Source organism: Lampris incognitus, chromosome 19 (genome assembly GCF_029633865.1).
Source record: "Lampris incognitus isolate fLamInc1 chromosome 19, fLamInc1.hap2, whole genome shotgun sequence".
Lineage (NCBI taxonomy): Eukaryota > Metazoa > Chordata > Actinopteri > Lampriformes > Lampridae > Lampris > Lampris incognitus.
Genome location: NC_079229.1, coordinates 21,755,171 through 21,778,090, shown reverse-complemented (window position 1 = coordinate 21,778,090; position 22,920 = coordinate 21,755,171). Strand labels below are relative to the sequence as shown.

The 22,920-nt window shown below is 44.3% G+C and overlaps 1 protein-coding gene across 1 annotated transcript in view; it reads left to right on the top strand.

The window, feature by feature from the left end:
• Window positions 1-22,920, top strand: part of LOC130129512 (partitioning defective 3 homolog) — a 465,188-nt gene that overhangs the window by 348,953 nt on the left and 93,315 nt on the right. The window contains exons 20-21 of the mRNA XM_056299064.1: window positions 3,823-3,951; window positions 12,992-13,300. Of these exons, the coding sequence (XP_056155039.1) occupies window positions 3,823-3,951; window positions 12,992-13,300 (438 nt within the window). The remainder of the gene's footprint in view (window positions 1-3,822; window positions 3,952-12,991; window positions 13,301-22,920) is intronic.

Here is a 22,920-nt window from a genome sequence, read left to right as displayed (position 1 = left end):
TGATACTACCATCCCCATGCCAGCTCCAATTTATGCCATGATGCCAATACTGGAGAGTTTTCCAGAGAACGGCTGAGATGTGTCTTTTGGTCCGACACTGATTAACTCCAAATCATTACAGTTTTTCCAATTCTATCCCTCCTGTTCTCACATGAGACACTTATCTTCGAGAGACAGGTATGAAAGTCAATACGCCCTGCCTTTCTTAAAAAGACACATGGCAGCACTATGGATTTCTGCTTATTCTGTTGAGAAAATGTTGAGTGTAGAAATATGATGTTCGGCTGTGTGAGTCAGTGGAGGTCTGTTGGCTAATCCTGTGTTCCACCGCCGTCCCCACCGGGTAGGCTCAGCCTGTTAAAGTACAGGACAGGGCTGTGTTGTCAGCGAAGCAGCAAGCGTCACGATAGCCTTCTAAATAGCTCTGGTAGTATCAGCCTCCTCCCCCGCCTCCGCTTTGATGCGGGCACTTGCCGGGGCCCTCCCTTTCAGGCTGCCGGCAATGGGGGAATAGCCATTCATATGGGAGCTGGTGTATGCCTAGGGTCCCGTTCGGCGTAATCCTTCAATAAGTTTCACCGTGACAAATCCCTTGCTTTATTGATGTTGATCCAGAGGAAGGGGAAGAAGTTGAGGGCCAAAGTTTGTCAGCGGTTGTGCTTTTTTTTGGAAACTAAACAGGGAGATAGAGGGGGAAAATGGGGCGAGGAGAAGACAGGAAGGTGAGTATTTCTCAGGGAGTTAATGAAAGTCCTTGAAGTGAGGCGAGGTAAGCTGTCACCTGCTCTGGTGATAGATAGCACAGCACGCTATTATTAGCGTTCCCACAGGCCATAGCTTTATGCCTTACTAGAGCCATTTGTTGATTAATTAATCAGGTAATGTATTCTATCTGTGTGACAAAAAGAGCCCCGCGCATTTCTACCTCGGCGTCTCCGGGGCTCTCTGTGCAACCAAAACCCGAGATCTCCCACCTGGCACCGCCTCATTCAGAGGATTACAATTCCAAAGCAGCCACTACCAAAGGAAAACCGTTTGCACAAAGGTCTCGGCTGCTTTTAATGTAAAGTAGAATAATAAACATCCATGAGGGAAACGGTCTCCCATTCCATGAATATATTCACTCACTGGCCTTAAGTCAACCTTGTCTGATGTAATTCTTTCAGTTTTTGGCAAAAGTTTTCAGGCTGTCAAGAAAACACGGCTATTTAGAAGTTGAAAACAAACAAGGAGTACTGCACTGCACTGTGTGCCCAGGAGACCGCGGAGCTTATTAACTTATACTTTTCCTATCTTTGTTATTGCATGATCAATGGTCGATGCAGATTTTTCCCCCGCTTTTTCTCCCCAATTGTACCCATCCAATTACCCCCTTCTTCTGAGCTGTCCCGGTTGCTGCTCCACCCCCTCTGCTGATCTGGGGAGGGCTGCAGACTGCCACATGCCTCCTCCGATACATGTGGAGTCGCCAGCCGCTTCTTTTCACCTGACAGTGAGGAGTGTCGCCAGGGGGACGTAGCACGTGGGAGGATCCCGCTATTCCCCCCAGTTCCCCCTCCTCCCTGGCAGGCGCCCCCAACCAACCAAAGGAGGCCCTAGTGCAGTGACCAGGACACATACCCACATCCGGCTTTCCAACTGCAGACACAGCCAGTTGTGTCTGTAGGGACGTCCGACCAAACCGGAGGTAACACAGGGATTTGAACCGGCGAGCCCTGTGTTAGTAGGCAACGGAATAGACTGCTATGCTACCCGGATGTCCCCTTAATCAATTTTTACATGTATGATTTTTTTTTAGTTATCTTGTCAAACATGACCTGTCAATTGAAATCCAGTTCTTTTCCTTTGATTATGTTTCATAGATTCCTTACCTCTCCCAGTGACGGGCCTTCACATACATGCATTATTTAATGACGGCGTGTCCTTACATCCATTAGATGTAAGGACACGAGCACACGGGTGAGCACACGGGTTTACTTAATGCACTTGTGTATCTTTTCACATCTTTGTGTGTGTGTGTGTGTGTGTGTGTGTGTGTGTGCGTGCGTGCGTGCGTGCGTGCATGCAGTGCACTGGAATATGTTTAATAGTATACATATACAGTGGACATTTGCACACACAAACACATGCACGCACTCACACACACACTTGCAATGGTCAACACCAGATTCACACTGTGTAAACTGATTCATTCAACATTGTGCCCCTATTTCCTCTTATTTTATGACAAAACTGACCACCACATTCACTTTTTGGATACTTGGCCAATGTTTTCCTCTCCTCTGCTACACTGTCAATTTCGCACAGCTGAAGGCTTTGGGAGACGGCATCCAATTGCATCGTTTACATTTACAGAATGCACAAAACCTGGTCTCCCCATTGTCTAGACCCAATCTGTATTTTCTGCCCACATGTATAAGGTCTGCATTTGATCATCCACAGCCACATTCTAGTGAGTTATAGACTTAGTTTGTCAGTGAAGACAGCTAATAAAGTTGTCCAGTTATGTTGTGTATGAGTGCTGGTGTGTAGCACTGTAAGTGTACTGTACCACCTGTCAACAGCATCGCTCTTGCACCTTTTTCCTTCCTCATCACTTTCTCACACCCCTCAGTCGGCCATTGTCTCCAGTCAATTACTGGCCTGGCACCGAGCACCAAGGACTGAGGGAATTTACAGCCATTGGCATGGTTTATTCTCACCTTCCCGTAGAAGTGTCATAGATTTACCACCAACAGTGTGCCACTCCTGTCATTAAAATGGAAAAGTTTGTGATGATACCAAGAAAGTTAGAAATGATGCCGGTGGTTACCACCTTTTTTTTCTTTTTCTTTTTTTCACCCAGTTTGCTCCTTTTTCACTCAAACTAAGGCATGAGCTGTCACTGGGAGCATCACTCAAAATAAACTCTGCAGCTCAGCGGACTTTTGGGGGGTACATCCTCTTTTTGAAAAGGGAATTTCAACGTTTTTTGGGGTTTTTTTTGGATTTCCCCCCTTTTTCTCCCCAGTTGTGCTTGGTCAATTACCCAGCTCTTCCGAGCCATCCCGGTCATTACTCCAACCCCTCTGCCGATCCAAGGAGGGCTGCAGACTACCGCATGCCTCCTCCGATACATGTGGAGTCGCCAGCCGCTTCTTTTCACCTGACAGTGAGGAGTTTCACCAGGGGGACGTAGCACGTGGAAGAATCACGTTATTCCCCCCAGTTCCTCCTCCCCCCTAAACAGGCACCGCGACTGACCAGAGGAGGCGCTAGTGCAGCAACCAGGACACATACCCACATCCGGCTTCCCACCCTCAGACATGGCCAATCGTGTCTCGTAGGGATGCCCAACCAAGCTGGAGGTAACGGGGATTCGAACCAGTGATCCCCGTGTTGGTAGGCAACAGAATAGACTGCCATGCCACCCAGATGCCCCCCCCCCCACTTTTTTTTTTTTAATAAACAAGCCATACATTTGGTACTCCACATTCAATTCATTTTGTCCTGGGTAGAGAGAGTCAGTAGGGAGGGGACTCCTTGCATTTAGTTAGCGTTTGATACTTTGTGATTTTGTTTATATGAAAATGTTAATGTTATTCTTTTCAATAACAAATGAGTGGCCAGGAGACTTTTCCAGAGCAGTCTCACCAGAACAAACCCAGATGAAGACTTTGACAGTTTGACACTTTAATTTCCTTTGAGATATTTCACCTAAATCATCCTGGAGAATAAAATAGATATGATGCTGCAGGTAAAAAAAAAAAAAGTCCTTCCGGGGCGGCACTTATTAAAGCCGGGGCCTCGATTAATTCCCATCTGCCGTTTTCTTTTGGCAAGGTTTGGAAAGCACCGGAAGGACGAGCAGCCGGGGGAGAGGATGGAGAGGAAGGGCTCCAGTAAATCTAAAACTGAGGACACGCAGGCGTCAGAGGAGGAGACACTCCGGATGAAGCTGGAACAAGAGAGGTGAGTGTTAGTGCTTTGGCTGACTAAAAGCTTACACGCTTAAGTCCAGCAAAACAAAAGAAACATCACTGACCGGAAAAATTAGCAAACCGGCTAATTAACAAAATGGCAGCGCAAGGTCGGGAAGTTCAGGGAACGCAGTCAGATGTCAATTTGTGAATCGTCCTTTGCTTTTCTATCAGTACATTAAATAGATCATGTATGGATTGTTTTTTGCTTGTGCCATTGAACAGTGCTGACCTCCTAATGGTGATAGTGGACCCCTGTGGGTTTGACGTGATTGAATGGCTTGCTCATTATAATAGTAGAATCGATGTTGCTCTGCATTTGTCTTTTCCTGGAGCCAATGAGGATTGTTAATCACTGAAGAACATACTGTTCCTTTTCATTCATCCTCCTTGGCTCTCCATCCCGGTGTTGTGGACATCAGGTCTGCAAGAATGGGAAGACTTATTGGGTTTTGCTCTGTGCGCTTCACTCCTTCCCCGCAAGCCCTGTTTAATTCTCTGAAGCGGAATAGACAATATCAGTGGCTGGGTGAACGAGGAAGACAGCGTGCTGTCTTCATTGTCTTCCACCAGCTAAATTAACTCCGTAATCAAACAGACGTTGCTAATGAAAGCTAATTGAATAGGAACAATAGGGCTTGATACTGCTTCCTCTTATGGCTAAGGAAGCCAAGGATTGCTGTCTGTCAAATACATGCTACTACAAACGCACACAATTGTATATGCGCACAAACATGCACACTGACAACAGCCCTCGTCCCCATTGAATAGAACATCTGGAGGTCTTGTTCAAAGAGCCAAGGCCCTTTTTGACTATGGCTCGCAGCAAGGACTTCGCCGTTGCGAGCACATGTCCCGCTGGCTAAAGGCCCAACACATTTCCCTCAGCTTACCCAGGAGACCATCAGCCTGTCCCTGCATACCCCTCCATCCCCTTTGAGCTACTCCCAAAAGCCTGTCACACAGAATCAACACAGGGATACACTGGGCATGGGCTGTGTGGCGCACATGCCCTTACACCCCCACCCACCCCTCACCACAAACACACAGACACTATTTCCATTCATCCCTGCACTTTCTCTCCATTCACCCCTGTCAGCCATTTTCTTTGTCTGCTACTTTGTCTTCCAGAGAATTCTCATTCTGTCTTGTTTATGTCCGTTCAGCATGCGCTGGCTCCGGTTCCAGCTCACCATACAGGCAGGAAACCTAATTCTTTGCTTTTGCCCCCACTCCTAAATCCCTTCAGTCAGGCACGCCAGGGATTGTCCCTTATTTAATAGAAAGGGGATCCTGAGGGAAATCGGCGCAGGCAATAATAAACCAACTTGCCACAAAGCCAAGTCGATATTCAAAGCATTAGGTTTCAGCGTTATGACAGCTCAGAAACCCATTGCCACTTGTATTTCTGGTTGTGCTACTGTATTACACTCCTGAGGTACTAGATTTGATCGTCACAGCTCTCCTTCAGGCGAATGCTCTGATTGATTACATAGGTGCCATTGAGACAGGGCTGTTTTGTGGCGTAGTTATGAAATTATGGATCAGACTTCAGTGGTTTTCCAAAGCTGGCAAATGTAGCCTAACACAGTGACATAGTGAAAGCGGACCCTAGGATGGGCCGGAGCCAAACACATGGCTCTGGCTGACACACACAATCATTAATTCAAGCAGACAGTTTGGACAGGAGCTTTTAGTGATTCAAAATAGGAGTCAGCAGTGAGGTGAGACAGATTAATTCATAAAACTTGGCCTTCTTACCCCGCAATAAGCCAGCCACTGTTATATATTTGAATCTCTGACCTTGATATGATTCATGCAATTTGCTGTCCGGCCTGTGGTCTTTTTTGCTGTACTATATGAATGCCTAAAGCTCTTCTCCTGTGTCGTTTTTATATGGGCATTGGAGCTTTTGCCAAGTTGATAAAGAAGAAAGCTTGTGAAACTCTGAACTCATTCCAGGAAAAACGTTCACAGCATAGTGGTGTTAATCAGCAGAGTTTTTGTTGCGCTAATCAGACAAATTGAGTCTTGCTGTTGTGATTGAATTTTCTGTCTCCCAGCAAGGCACCATTAGACCCAACAGTCAGACCCTTCCATCTCTCTGGTCAACACAGTGGAAGCTGTTTCCCTGGCTTATTTGTGCCCGTGGACAGTGCCAGAGACACTGTTATCTGATTGGCTCACACTGAAAGGACCACATAGACAACAAGCTTTCTGGACTTTGACTGGATTGGAAAACATGCATTGGTATAGATGTTCAGAGTTTGAGCAGTCATTAGTCACACAGGTTCTGGGGAAAGATGAGAGGAGAAAGAGACTGAAAGAAGCAGTGTTGGATGGCTGTAGTCTGTGTCATTCTTTTTTTCTTATCTCTGCACGTGACAGCCCTGAAACTATATTTTCCCTGGCCAAAGCAGGAACACACAAAGACAACTTGACAAGGGTCACACTTCATATTGCTCCTAAATGAACTCCATTTGCTCCCTCTTTCTCTGTGGCAGCTGATTATGATGTCCGTTCTCGCTTATCTACTCGGCTCCACTCGCCTTCTAATCAGTAGCCTACACTCCAATGCCATTCTCCCTGTTCCTGTTCCCCCAGCCACAGCAAAGCTGATGCTAGCCATTCTTTTCCATGCTCTATGGCTTCCTTCTTCCTCCCATTTGTTGTTTTCCTTCCTGCTAACGGCGGAATAACTTCTTACTACTGTTTCTGTAGCTGGTCAGTCACACCGAGGCTTGGTGGGATGTTAGATGATGAGTGCAAAGTTTGCAAGATGTGGGTGAATTTTTTTTCGTTTGTTCTTTTTCTTCTCATACTTTCTTTTTAATGAAAAAAAAGTAGATGTTATTCTCTAAAACTGTAATTTCTTTCAGCCACTTGGTTCCACAGAGAAAGTAAAAGTAATTTTGTGGGAAGTTTTTTTGTTCCCATTTGATGTGGTGTCACTACCAGCACTATCACTCCACTTTGTCAAACCATATCATTATCCCAGGGTCCTATTTCAATCTTATTTGCATAGTGAGTTCAGAGAAGGCTCAAACTGGCTGATTGGGAAGTATGATTACGTTAGTAATTATATTGATACCTACAGCAAGTTAATGCGATTATTAACACAGTGAATTAACACCGCGGAACTCGGACAATTATCTCTTTGATTGCATTATGCTATTACGGGGGCAAGTGCCAACACAAAAGATTGGCTCTCTCTGCTTTCCATTTCTGTGCACACAGCTGCACGCAGTTATTTAGATGATATTACATGTGTAATTTTCTTTCAGTCTTCGCTTTGATTAGATTCTGATACATTCTGCCCTCCATCTGCACTTGAGAACAATGGGGCTTGTTTTGATGAGAAGGGATTGAAAAGAAAAAAAATCTATTTGAGGCATCTGGATGAGAAAGCAAGAGAACAAATACATTCTCTTTCATCCACCTTGGTAGCAATGCATATTAAAGAGGCAGGCCTTCAAACTTCTAAGTGTGTTGACTCCAAAGATGAATGTCTGAGATCTTTCTGTCTTGCTCCTTCCCAATACCAACTTCCTCTCTTGGGTAGATTAAACATTTACAAACATGTGGAAAAAGAGTCTGTTGGCTTTGTCTGTCCATAATTCAATAGCCATGTTTGATAAAAAAAAAAAAGAAGAGAGATTTATTCAGCGTGAAAAGAAAGGACTTGAGGTAAACTGATGTGTCACCACCAGCTGGCACAGCAACAACTGAACCACACTTGAGATTATTGCCAATCTAATGTGTTATTCAGATTATTTTTCATGTAACATTTTTCTGGTTCATGTCCATGTTGAAATGAAACTTCCACAGCATTTGTGTAGCTCATGTAGTGCTTAATTATGATTTTAAAGACATGGCCACATTGTCGATCAGAGTTTGAACTTAACTGCCCTGTTGAATGCTCTTCCAATATAGAAAATATGAAATCCGCTATGAGACATTTAAGGAGTAATTCAACCCTAGACCATTTTAATGAGTTTGCTGACATCTACCCACCAAAAACATATAAAGGTTAGGGGCGTGACAGGCTGGTCTTGGTACTCTGATGTAAGCATAGCAGGATAAACAGAGCTACCACTAATAACATTAAAAAAGGGTCTGTTGGATGTGGGTGTGTCAAAGAATGCTAATAGTTGAACACCTAATGTTATTATCTGCAGCTGTTTTTATCCTGCTATGCTTATATCACAGAGTACCAAGACCAGCCTGTCATGCACCTACCCTTTAGATGTTTTTAACCGGTAGCTGTCAGCAAACTCACTAAAATGGTCTAGGGCACAATGAAAGGAAGATTTTTTAGAAACTTGCAAAATGAAATATGGCATTAGGATAATGGACAATATATATACGTATAGCAGATACTACACAATTGGGACAATCATTGACCTACTACTATAATAATATTATTTTGTCATTCTTTAATTACTGATAGTAAAGAATACTTAATGATGCTAGTTCAAGAACAAGGGCGATGTGCAGAACTGTAACAACTACAGAGGTATAAAGTTGATCAGCCACAGCATGAAGATTTGGGAAAGAGTAATAGAAGCTAGGTTAAGAGGAGAGGTGATGATCAGCGAGCAGCAGTATGGTTTCATGCCACGAAAGAGCACCACAGATGCGATGTTTGCTTTGAGAATGTTGATTGAGAAGTATAGAGAAGGCCAGAAAGAGTTGCATTGTGTCTTTGTAGATTTAGAGAAAGCTTATGACAGAGTGCCGAGAGAGGAGGTGTGGTATTGTATGAGGAAGTCAGGAGTTGCAGAGAAGTATGTAGGAGTGGTGCAGGATACGTATGAGGGAAGTGTGACAATGGTGAGGTGTGCGGTTGGAATGACAGATGGGTTCAAGGTGGAGGTCGGATTACATCAAGGATCGGCTCTGAGCCCTTTCTTGTTTGCAATGGTGATGGACAGGTTGACGGACAAGATCAGGCAGGAGTCTCCATGGACGATGATGTTCGCAGATGACATTGTGATCTGTAGCGAGAGTATGGTGCAGGTTGAGGAGAGCCTGGAGAGGTGGAGGTATGCACTGGAGAGAAGAGGAATGAAAGTCAGTAGGAGCAAGACGGAATACCTATGCGTGAATGAGAGAGAGGACAGTGGAATGGTCAGGATGCAAGGAGTGGAGGTTACAAAGGCATTTGAGTTTAAATACTTGGGGTCAACTGTCCAAAGTAATGGGGAGTGCAGTAGAGAGGTGAAAAAGAGAGTGCAGGCAGGGTGGAGTGGGTGGAGAAGTGTGTTAGGAGTGATTTGCGACAGAAGGGTACCAGCAAGAGTTAAAGGGAAAGTTTACAAGATGGTTGTGAGACCAGCTATGTTATATGGTTTGGAGACAGTAGCACTGACGAAAAGACAGGAGGTGGAGCTGGAGGTGGCAGAGTTGAAGATGCTAAGATTTTCACTGGGAGTAACGAAGACGGACAGGATTAGGAACGATTATATTAGAGGGACCGCTCAGGTTGGACGGTTTGGAGACAAAGCAAGCGAGGCAAGATTGAGATGGCTTGGACATGTGTGGAGGAGAGATGCTGAGTATATTGGGAGAAGGATGCTGAATATGGAGCTGCCAGGGAAGAGGAGAAGAGGAAGGCCAAAGAGGAGGTTTATGGATGTGGTGAGGGAAGACATGCAGGTGGCTGGCGTGACAGAGGAAGAGGCTGGCGTGACAGAGGAAGACGCAGAAGACAGGAAGAAATGGAAATGGATGATCCACTGTGGCAACCCCTAACGGGAGCAGCCGAAAGTAGTAGTAGTAGTACTTAATGATGCTAGTAGTAAGCGTTCAAGCTTAAGTGTTTCATGTTTGACATTCGGTCTTGTTACCCTATTTCAATTGAAGGCTACGGTTCTTTTTCTTTTTGTATGTAGTACCTGTGAAGGGAGAAAGAGAGCAGGCAAGGAAGTACTAATTGGAGCTGTGTGGTAATAATATGCTTAGTGTGGGCAGCACTTCCCAATGTTAACATGCTGTGCCATTAATTGGCTAATGGTGTATATATGGCACAGCGTGGGGGGTAGTGTCTCAGGAGGAAAAGAGGGAAGAAAGAAAGAAGGAGGTGGAACGGAGGTCGGCGTTTACAAAAGAGGAATGTAGTGAACAGGTATGAATGGGTGAGTGAGGGCTATTAAATAAAAACCACATATGCTAAAAACTAAGAGAGCAGAACCAGGCTGTAATGGACCGACCTAGCATGTCAACCAACGGGAGTGTGCATTCATGCAGCACTTACTGTCTAGAAAATATGTGTATGGAATGTGGAATTCGGTTCCTTGGCTTGTCATGGTGAAATGCAGCGCCTTTTGGCCAAGGACAGAAACTTTACAATGTCTAATAGCCCAGCTTTTCCATCTCCCAGTAGGAAGCCAACAGGTTGGATTGGTCCTATCCACAGCAGGTTCACAGACAGGCAGGTCTTGATTGCTGATGTATTTTCCACAGGCGGCGACAAATAGCTATATTTTCTTAAAAAAAAAAAAAAACACTTCCCTGCTGTGGTGAGAAAGCAGATAGTGAATTTAAAGGTTGCTATAAATGTTTATCATAGTTGAGGTATGAATGCATTCATCAGGACAAAGGTAATGACACAGTCATGATCTGGTGGTGATGATTATGGTAACGATGATGAGTACAAGGATAATGACCATGATTGGATAATGATGACGATGACAGTAGCGGCAGTACAGTGAGTCTCATCTTGGGCTAATGTTTCCTTAATATGTGATTATTGAAATTTTTCTATTAGCTTAAAACATGTCAGACCAACAGGGGCAGTCCCTCTCTTTCCACCTCTTGTCGCCAGTCTAGCCAAGGCCATTATCTCATTCCAAATGTCGATATTGCCAATTTTATGAATTTGATTAGTCTATAAAACGCCAGAGGGCCTTGAGTTCCCAGCGGACTTTGTAAACCAGGGGTAACGTCATTGTCTGGTCCTTCCTGGCAGAGATCTGACATCACTTAAGCCAGATGGTAGGTGAAAAGGCTTCTGGGAAATTGTGTTTTTTTTTATTATCTCTTTTTGTCTATTTTTTGACACCCCAAGTTAGATTGAGAATTCACAGACATCTGCACTGTGAGGGCTGAGTTTATTTATATCCATACTGTACATCCACGACAATGCAGAAATATACCGACACAGCTTAGAGGCTTTGTGAAGGGTTGTGTTTGGGGGGAAAAAATGTAGCATCAGGGTTCCATCAAAATCTCATTCCAGAGATAATGCTGAGAAAATGGGATTTTAGAAACCCAAAAATAAATGAAGGAGTCTATGGACGGGATATGGGAATTGGGTTAATCTGGCACTGAAAAATGGTCATTGTTTGAAATGTGATTACTGTTATTAAAATACACAGACATTGGAGAGAGCTCAACTGGGGGAGATTCCAGTCCCATTACCCGGAGCAATGCTGTCAATCATCTCTGAGGAATGGCAGTTGGGGGGTGTGGAGGTCAGTTAGGGCCCGGGGTAATAGGGAAGTCCAGCGGACCCAGAGGAAGTGTCGTGTGTGTGTGTGTGTGTGTGTGTGTGTGTGTGTGTGTGTGTGTGTGTGTGTGTGTGTGTGTGTGTTTATGTGCACACTTGTGTATGTGCTCCCCTCCTGCAGGGTACCACATCTGGAACTGGTGAGTGGTCTGGTGGCTGCTGCCAGGGTCACCTCAGTGGGAGGTCACCCCCACTACCACCACCACCCACCCCCGCTATGCCCTCCTTTCCCTTTGACCCATTCCCACAACACCCGCTCCCCTTTCTCCCACGCATCACGCCTGCGCCTTGTTAGCTGCAGACAGACGGGCTTTCACATGAGCCCGCCGTACGGAACAGGAAAAGGCCCCTGAAAAGCCCCGTTGTAGGGAAGTGATCCCGGGGAGAGAAGGAGGGGCCGGGGGTTAAACCAAGGATGAGGGAGTTGACGGGGAAGGATCTGAGGAGACTTGACTCTCTTCTAGCCTCCCGTGTTATGGGGACCCAAAGGAAGGACCTATACAGTACAGTAGGCTCATCACACAAAGAGCCCCTGCACTGCCACTCGTGGGTGGCCACACATTTAAATAACGCTGCACGGTTTCCACTTCCACAGAAGATGATTTTCTGTTTTCTTTGGTTTGTGGGAGAAGAAAGCCGCTTAGAAAGTGTGAGGATGAGAGGCCCCCCCTTAAATTGGACTGATAGATGTCTGAGATCGAGCTTAAAAGTTGAAATGTTGCCATAAGCCCCTCTCCCACTTCTGTTGCAGAATAATATATTAGATCTGTTTCAAATGGCTCCGCATTTTCTCCCGCCCTCCTCTCTCATTTTTAAAATGCAAGTTCCCTCTCCTTAATCTCTATTCCTTCCTCTTTTCTTTAAATCTATCTGTTTCTCTTTTCATAAGTGTCCTTACATTCCCTACTCCCACCTGCACTCACTACCATGAATGCCCCCCCTCCTTTTTTTCTCCCCAATTGCACTTGGCCAATTACCCCACTCTTCCAAGCCATCCCAGTCACCTCACCACCCCCTCTGCCGATCTGGGGAGGGCTGCAGACTGCCCAATGCCGCCCCCGATACATGTGAAGTCACCAGCTGCTTCTTTTTACCTGACAGGAGTTTCACCAGGGGGATGTAGCGCGTGGGAGGATCACAATATTCTCCCCAGTTTCCCCTCCCCCGAACAGGTGCCCCAACCAACCAGAGCAGGCACTAGTGCAGCGACCAAGATACATACCTACATCCGGCTTCCCACCCGCAGACATTGCCAGTTGTGTCTGTAAGGACATCCGACCAAGCCGGAGGTAACACAGGGATTCGAATTGGCGATTCCCAAGTTGGTAGGCAACGGAATAGACCGCCATGCCACCCAGATGCCCCGACTGCCGTTTTTAACAGTATCCACATTCTCAGTTGGACCTAATAAGTTTTGTATTTTTCATTCTCCCAAATAAATGCATGTAATGATGTAGTATCTTCTGTCTCTCTGCCTTTGTCTGTCTGTCTGTCTTTGTATTCTTCTAATCTGTTGCTTCAGAATACAGGCCAAGATGAGAGAGCTGCGGGAGAGGCAGGCGAAGGAGAGAGAATATGCCGAAATCCAAGATGTTGGCAGCCGCACCTTCAGCTCCGATGAGGAGCACACGTACGCCGGCATCGGATCCCTGGACTCGTCGATAGACAGCAGCAATATGGATTCCTTTAACAGTCACCACCACTACCATCTCCCCCAGAGCCCCCAGACGCCTCACGTCCCCCTGGGCCTTCAGGACAATGGGCAGCCCCTGGAGGCTCTTTACGCCCAGGTCAACAAGCCTCGCAACGGACGCCCTCCCACCTCAGACAGGTAGGGGGCGCTACTTGATACCCTAAGTATCTACATATCAGGTGTTGCAGTCTGTTGACCCCAAACACATACGCATTCTTTCTCTTTCTCTCTCTCTGTTGCACACACACACACACACACACACACACACACACACACACACACACAACCAACCACAGACAGAAAAAACGCATGTTGTTCTTAAGAAACACGCACACAATTCAGAAAGAAACGTGCATGCAAACACACACATGCACAAACTGAGCAACAAACTCACAACATTATATTTTGCAAGTATCTAGCTCATTTAAACCTCATCTATAATGTATAGGCTGGCACTGTGACAGTATTTGTCATTTTTATTTGTCACGCGTGACACACACACCATGCAGAATAAAATGAATACCACATCCCGGATTTTATCGCCGCCTTGTCCCATAAGCCATCTCCTCACGCAAGCAGGCAATCCACAGGGGACAAAAAAAACTATTACTGATTCTCTCTCTGCGAGAATTTAATATCGGATACTTTTTTTTATTATCCTTGGATCACAGGTAACCTGCTCTCTCTCTCTCACACACACACACACACACACCTCTTGCAGAGAGTCACGCTGCATCTGACAATTCAGCTACTTTGTCCGCTGAGGGTTGTGTCGCTGGTAACCTCTGTTTCAACAAGAATATTTGATGTGATGACAAACACTGAGTGGTGCTTGAGTTTCATTTTACGGTGTTGATAAGTGTGACATGCAGTCTCTCAAAAGTCGATGGAATATTATTGCTCTGTCTCAGGGTACTCGGGGTTGAGGTTTTATGCAGCCCGGGGCTGTGGAGCGCTGTTTTATTGTACAGTATATTGGGCCGCGCATTTCTTGGAAGATGTTCATTTCGGTAAAGAGTTAGATGTTAGAAACTCTCCTGGGGGAAATTATAACAGAAAAGGGCGGACGTTAGGAATTTAATGCATTTAGTCCAAGCCTAATACTTGTCCCTCCTGTGCAGCGCCGGTGTTATAGAGGCTATAGATTTCCGATGCAGGTCGTATCCAACAGTGACAAGTCAGGAGATCATAACCCCCTAAGTCTTCCTGAGTCTCACAGGGTGTTATTAATAGGTCGGATAATATCTACCTCTTGTGATTGACAGCTGTCACTTGGGGCTTATGACCTTTCGTCACTAGGCTCAGGCAGGATGGGGTGGGGTGGGGTGTGTGTTTGTGAGAGGGAGACACACACACAAACATGTAGTGGTGTGTGTGTGTGTGTGTGTGTGTGTGCGTGCATGCATGCATGTGTGTGCATTTTTATGTGTAGGGCTGTGTTGCATGTTCTTTTAAAGAGGATCTCAGCAGAAATGCTGGGGAGAATCTTCATCCTGTACCCCCCCCCCCCCCGGTTCCCGACAGGCTCACTAGATATGACAGGGTTATCTGCCCCCTCCAATAGTCTGCTAAATCCATGCGCCAATATATCCGGGGCTTAGTTAAGACCACTGATCCATACGTCTGAAGTGAAGGTTACCTCCAGGAGATAGGGCCATATGTTTCCTCAGGATAGCCTTGTTTTTTTTTTTCATAGCTACTGTCACACTTCTGTAGCTGAAGTTAGTGATAAGCTTGGCATCTCACAGAAATAACAGAACAGGGGGGAAAAAAAACTTCCACACTATTCATTCTATTTATGTATGCAGATTGCTCAAAGGCCCAAATATGTTGGTCTATTTCTCAAAGGGGATGCGGAAGGTTGTCCTATAACACCCATGCCTTATCATGACATTCTTCTGAATGGGACGATTCTCTTCCCCTCTGTGACAGAGAGGATATTAATCATTATCTGTTTAGGCCTATTCCGAAAGGAAACAAGGGCTGTGTAATGCATGAGGGGACTAAAAGTAAGCAGATATTCTTTGTTTGTCTGGCACATTTTTCTAGAATGACTCTGCCCGATAATTCGGCTACTTCAGATGAATCAAACTTTGCCAAAAGTTCGTTTCACTGTTTGGAAGCTCTCCCATGCTTATTTTGTGCCTTTCTGGCTTTAGTAAATTGGCACTTTGAATGACATTTTCAATCAGGATATGGAAACATTTTCCCAAGGAAAAAGACTTACCAGTAAAGTACAAATAAACTATATAAGTTGTATAGTTCAAAGCCATTATGTCCAATATTTTCAGTTTGCCGATGCCTTAGAAGAGAGTTCTTTATGCTTCGATACGCAGCATCTACAATGACATAATACGTCTTACATTATTTATTTACAGTGAGCAACCCATCAAGTTCAGTAACTGAACGTTTAGAAGTAAAAAAGAAAACTGATTTTTTTTCTTCTTTGGCTTTCCCCCCACAATTGTATCCGGCCAAGTACCCCGCTCTTCCGAGCCTTCCCGGTCACTGCTCCAACCCATGTGCCGATCCGGGGAGGGCTGCAGACTACCACATGCCTCCTCCGATACATGTGGAGTCACCAGCCGTTTCTTTTCACCTGACAGTGAGGTGTTTCACCGGGAGGATGTAGCACATGGGAGGATCACGCTCTTCCCCTCAGTTCCCCCCTCCCCCCTGAACAGACACCCCAACTGACCAGGGGAGGCACTAGTGCAGCGACAAGGACAAATACCCACATCCGGCTTCTCACCCGCAGACACAGCCAATTGTGTCTGTAGGGACACCCAATTAAGCCGTAGGTAACACTGGGATTCGAACCGGTGGTCCCCGTGTTGGTAGGCAATGGAATAGACCACCACGCCACCCCGATGCCCGGAAACTGATTATTAATAAAACATTTTAATCAAACAATTCATGAGTCAACCTCCTAAAATGTGTCCATTTCTTTAAAAAAAAGAAACACTTATTTTCCTCTGTCTTTCTTGTTTTAGGTGGTTCATCGTAAACCCAACATTACCTTCATGGCTTATTGCGGTATAAAAAGCTTAAAGTTGCATCTTAATCAGGAATATGAGCTTATGCTCATTCTGGGATCGAAGCCTGGAGTATTGATAACGTATTATGGTATAATATTTTGCAGGGACAGGATTAGCTGTTCTGAGTGTTGTGACTTGATGTGAAATATGCACCACATGTTAAACACCACATTTTTGTTGTGCACCTCTCACTGCTTTGCATATCTTGCGTATGCCAGACTGGCTGTACGCCTGTATTATTTGTCTGGGAGCCTTTGAGATTAATAATATGCACTGGTTCTTATTTTGCTCAGAGGCTCGCTATTTGCAATTTGTGAAAAGGAGCTTGAAACACATTCAGATTCAGGACTGCTGTCATTTGCCTGTCATAACAAACATAAACAATCATTTGCATTTCTAAATTAATCTTAATGGAACTTTTATAGTAAAATACAAAGCACGGACACCACATAACTTTAAATTAGTTAGTCTTAACGAGTGAGTGAAATTGCATTCACAACTTTTGATTTACTAAAATTTGACTTAAAAGGTTGAAATAGGGGGGCGTCCGGGTAGCATGGTGGTCTATTTCGTTGCCTACCAACACGGAAATCGGCGATTCGAATCACCATGTTACGGCTTGGTCGGGCATCCCTACAGATACAATTGGCTGTATCTGTGGGTGGGAAGCCGGATGTGGGTATGTGTCCTGTTGACTGCACTAGCGCCTCCTCTGGTTGGTCCTTGTGAGAGGGAACTGGGGAGGGAATAGCATGATCCTCCCACGTGCTACGTCGCCCTGGCAAAACTCCTCACTGTCAGGTGAAAAGAAGCGGCTGGTTACTCCACATGTACCGAGGAGGCATGTGGTAGTCTGCAGCCCTCCCCGGATGGCTCGAAAGAGTGGGGTAATTTGCCAGATACAAATGAGGAGAAAAAGCGGGGGGAAATCCCCCCCCCCCAAAAAAGGTTGAAATAGGATAGATGTCCTTAAAGTTTTATTGCCCTGCTTTGTAAGTAAATATTTTGTCTCTGCAAAGATAATATGGACTTCCTGTTTCAAGGTCAGGAAACAGGAACTAGACAAGCGAAAGGCTACTCATTCTTTGCTGTCAGTAAGTCTTCATTACGAAATGGAGGATAGGTTAGCGTTTAACCCTGACTTGTATACCGTTACAGCCTACTGCGGTGGCCTCCATGCAAACACACTCCGATCAAAGGGGCAGATTGGGAATCCTATCTTCATGGGCGGGAAAGCGAATATTTAGGAATAAGAAAGGTTTGATTGAAAGGAAAAAGGAAGGAAAAAAAAGCAGATGGCCGGACAGGTTGGACAAAACACACGTGCACAGACACACACACAAACAGGCACACTCATGTGGACGTGCAACAAACACATAACAATGAGAAGCCTTGTTAGCGTGTCGCCTGTGGCGTATTTGGCTTTCTGGACAGCAACACAGCACTCTGTTGTTAGTCTTCTGTGCGATGGGCAGCCACCCCATTGAGAAAGGTCTGTCTCCAGCAGCATAACAAATAATGTTATATGGGCATATTACCACACTGGAAGGCATCTGCTGATTATCATATGACCTCTAGAAGCATTGCACAATTGTACAAAGTATAGCTTGTACAAATGTCTGAAGAGGAACCGAGTCTGTGGAAAGCCGGAAAATATAAAGGTGCAAGACAAAAATAGCAAACCTGGAATGGAGGAGTGAGGTCTGCACACTACATTGCTGCCAAAAGCTATTTTATTTGGCAACGTTTCGATGAGTTGGGTATTCAGGGAGATCTAACTAATCGATCTTCAGGAAGATCTAACTAATCGAAACGTTGCCAAATAGCTTTTGGGAGCAATTTAGTGTGCAGACCTCACTCCTTCATTGTAAAAATATCTCCCCTTGGTCTTCACCCTCATCTTCAAGCAAAGTGAGCTTAAATCTTACACTTTCATATTATATCCACTTTTTCCGAAAATTAAAACACAATATATATTATATAGATATATAATATATTGAGGGTAATTATTAATGCAATCCAAGTGCTGAAACTGTCAGAAGTACATAGCAATCCTACAAATGGATCAGTGTATCTAATGTATTAACAAAATAGAAGACGTGAAGTCTTGCGTCAGTCTATTTCTTTATGTGAATGAGCAATGTTGACTCCTTTTCATGGACACTGAGAAGCATAAGCTTCCATTGATGAGTTTACTGCACTTCCCAGCTGTCAGTGCAAAAAGAAAAAAAATTCCCTCAAAAAGAAAAGACCCTTTTAGATCCAATTAACTCATTAGAGACACTTAGGGGCCTTGTGGTTGATGTGAGTATTTGCTTTTATTTACAGAGGGTGGGTTACACATGTATGCAGTTGCTAACAAGATCACTAATTGTAAGCATGTGCATATTTACACATGTGCATTCTTTTTTTATGCCAAAATAGCCATGCTATATACTTTGCATTCACCCTTGACTTGCCTTACTTTCAGAACTGAATGTTGTTTATCTAGTACACTTCATGTAAGAGTGGGCTGCAGCTGGATAAATAGCCTGGGAATATGCCTCTCTCTCTCTAATAGACTTTTGGTAATGGAGCCCTAATGGGAAGGTCAGCAGGATTGTAAAGCTGAAATGAGTCGGGCCTGAGCCTATAAACCCTGGGAGATATGAGGACCCCTGGTCCCTGTGAGCGTCCAGAAACCCTGCCCGTTCTGCAGTATCACATTTTACTGTCCTGCCACCAGATCCCAGTACAACAAGAGCTCATTTGTCCATTTATTACCAACCCATGATATTATTTGGAGCTGGCAGATTCAGTGGCATTTTGACAACACTCAGAGACTCCTGTCAAACCAGAAGGGCACAAATAATATTTGAATTTTACATTCAATTTTGTTTAATTGGACCTTATATACTGTAAAGCAACAGTAAATGACAAATTCTGCTATCAAGCTTAGACAATGAAGGTAAACTAGTGTTTAAACTCCAGAACATGGTCTTTTGTTTATATGTTTTCATTTCACCTCATAAAAAAATGGTGTAGACCTTGCAAAATGGAATGACCTCATTTTTAGACAGGTAGCTGAAAAGTCAACCCCTCAATCTGCTGAGGGCCCATGGGATTTGGGAGACTGGCGGTGGATGCTGGCTTTCAGAGCGACAACCTGACAGGTGCCAGGCTCAATGGGATTTGTGGGAAGAGAGCGTGAAACAAACCATCACCTTTGAAACCATGATTTGATTGACTGCTGCTCCCATTACGCAGTCGAGTCTCTAAAGCCCCTTAGAGCATGAGTGAGAAAGAGTCAGAGAGGAGGAAGAGAGAGAGAGAGGAAGAGAGAGAGTGCAAGAAAGGTGCCGTAAGCGGGGAGAAAGAGATACGGAGCTCAGTGGTGCAAAGCCCTTGAAGTCCTCTGCAACTCAGCAGCTCCAGAGAACCTGGCAAGCAGGCATTCAGGCAGGTAAGCAGGCAGGCAGTTACAGTAGGAAAACAGGCAAAGGGAGCAAAGAAATCCAAAGACCTTTATCCAAAGGAATGCTCTCGCCTAACTAAGAGCCAGTTGAAACCTTCTGCTTTGCATGGTGTTGAAATTGGATTATGAGGCAGCTAACTCGCGCGGTTGATAACAGATCGGGGCTTTTTCTTCTTGGAGAATTTTTTAGCATTTCTTTACCCCTCTGGCTGAAAGTTGTGACTCGTGAGGTGGGAAATGTCAATCTGTAGTGACAGACATGCTTCACAACTCGGACGAGGTGCTCTTTCACCACGGTCCCCCATTCAAAAAAATCAACCACTATGCCTACTATAAGTCATTTGCTTTTGTGACTTTGTATAGACGATCTTTATTCCTACAAATAAAGATTAGTAGCAGTAGTAGTTGTAGTAGTAGTAGTAGTAGTAGTAGTAGTAGTATTAACCAATGGGTCAGCAGGTTGCAGTGTTAGCATAGCGCACTTTACCCCTTTTACATAGTACCATAGGTGGTGCAATGTCGCTACAAGTACCATAGCTGTAAGGCTGCGGTCACACATGTGAGAAATTAGCATTGGCGAATATTTGCCTCCCATTCACTGTATGTGAGCAAAGGGACGAATAAGACATTTGCTTCTTGTGGCAAAAGAAACCTGTGTCTTTGCTTCGCATGGAGTTCAACTTTGGTGAACTCAGACTGGCGAATTCGAAGCCTCAACCAATAGCAAAGAAGTGTGTGTGGTTGGCCCCTCTTGGCTGTAATTGGCTGTAGTTTTCTTAGTGAGCCAGGATGGAGGAGACTTGGATTGTTGCTGTGTCTAACCAGCCGGAAACTGCAAACTACCCCACACAAGAGATGCTGCCTGGCTGGCAGTGAGTCGGTAGTCAATCAATCAATCAGATTTTATTTGTATAGCGCTTTTCATCTAAACAAATGTAACACAAAGTGCTTCACACAATAAAACAATGAAATCAATAAAATCTCCCCCCCTCACAAAAATAAATTAATAAAAGTACAGGCGGGGTCTGCGGTGGTGTAGCGGTCTAAGCATCAGCTTTGTGTTGATGCAGTTGCCCACTGGGGACCGGTGGACCATCAGATTCGACTATGGCCGGATTCAATGAAGCAGCAATAATTGGCAATGCTGTCATCGGGAGGGGGGCGGAGTCGGCTTGTGTCCGTCACATGAATGCGTCTCCGTGTGTGTCGGAAAAAGCAGTGGTTCGGCCTGGATTTGCCTTGTCACGAAAGTGGCGAGGCGTCTCCTTCGAGGCTGCCAGCCGGAGAGACGCAGTTGGCGAACGCATACAGTACAAGGGTGGGTGTTTGAATTAGAATAGGGAGCAATTGGCCACTAAATTGGGAGAAAAGGGGAAAAATCAGAAATAAATTTATAAAAAATAAAAGTACAGGCAAATTTTATAAAAGCACAAACAAGTTTAAAACTGAGTTAGTAAAATAAATAAAAGTGCCATAAACACTGATTAATTAAAAGTAACAACAAAGCAGAATATATAAAAATAGCAAAATATATAAAACACTCACACACACTATGAATTTAGCTATAGGCTGTTTTAAAAACTAAGGTTTTTAACCTGCTTTTAAATGTGTCCAGTGTGGGGGCCTCTGTCATGTCCTCAGGCAGGGCGTTCCATCTACTTGGGGCGTAAATAGAAAATGCAGCTTCCCCTGCTCTAGACCTTGCACGAGGGATGGTTAAAAGACCACTGCCATTGGACTTGAGAGTTCTTGCTGGTTTATAAGGAATTAACATGTCTTTTATATAGCGTGGTGCAAGGCCATTTAGGGCTTTGTATTCAATTAAAAGAATTTTAAAATCAATTCTAGTTTTAACAGGGAGACAATGTAGAGATCTAAGAACAGGTGTAATGTGCTCATACTTTTTAGTTCTGGTGAGTTTGCGCACAACTGATTTTGGGAGGCCGGTGAATAGTCCATTGCAGTAGTCCAGTCTACTTGTTTTAAATGCATGGATTAATTTCTCACAGTCTGATATTGATAGAAAGCCCCTTAGTTTTGAAATGTTTTTAAGATGATAGAAGGCTGATCTTGTGAGGTGATTGATGTGGCTCTTAAAATTTGGATCACTGTCTATGATTGCACCAAGATTTCTAGCTTCACCGTTGCACTCCAGAGACAGAGAGCTGAGATGAGCTGTAATTCTCTGTCTCTGAGTCTTTGCACCAAAAATAAGTATTTCCATCTTGTCTTTGTTCAGTTGTAAAAAGTTATCTGACATCCATAAAGTAATATCATCAATACACTGAATTAGGGAACGTATGGGAGCTAGGTCATCAGAAGATAGGGATATGTACAGTTGTGAATCATCTGCATAATTATGGTAATTTATTTTGTGTTTCTGTATAACATGTGCAAGTGGGAGCATATAGAGATTGAATAGTAGTGGTCCAAGAATCGAACCTTGGGGGAGCCCACACATTATACCCACTTTGTCCGAGGAAAAGTCTCCAATAGACACAAAGAACTGTCTGTCCTGAAGGTATGTTCTAAACCAGTTGAGAACCGGGCCAGAAAGGCCGACCCATTTTTCTAATCTCTCTAGCAAAATATCATGGTCAATATCATGGAGTCAGGCATTGAACATAAGTAAAAGGAAAATTTAGTAATGACATCAATTCATATTTTGCAGTATTTGTCAACTAGCTTAACTTGGCTAAGCTAGCTAACAAATATAACCTATACACCAATCCTCTTCCTCCGTATTTGTCCATAAAACTATGATAACATGTACAAGTGAGACGATTAAGTGAAAACACTTTGTTTATTTTTCTCTGGACTTCAGTGTATGTTTTCCCGCTGCAAAATCAACAACCGCTCAAATGGACTACAAACCAGTAAACCGATTTCCATGTGCGTCACATCCTGCACTGCCCACATTCAGGGCGACAAGATACGAATTTCGCCTCGGCGAGCAATGGTCATTCACCTGCAATCGCGTATGTGTGACTGTAGCCTAAACCTTTTTATTGCCTCTGGACTGTTAAAGTCATTGTAGAGGGACTCTGTTGTCTATGTTTGAAATGCTCATTCATAAACATGTATAATAACTCACGCTTAATAATTTGTACCTCGAGCAATCATTGAGCCAATCCAATCTCATTGTCTTGTTATTGTTTGCTGTCACATATTAAGTACCTGTAATTATTTCAACAATCGGCAATCAATCTTTGTGATTCTTGTAGTCTAATCTTTCAAAGGAGGCAATCAAAGCAAGATTAGCGTCA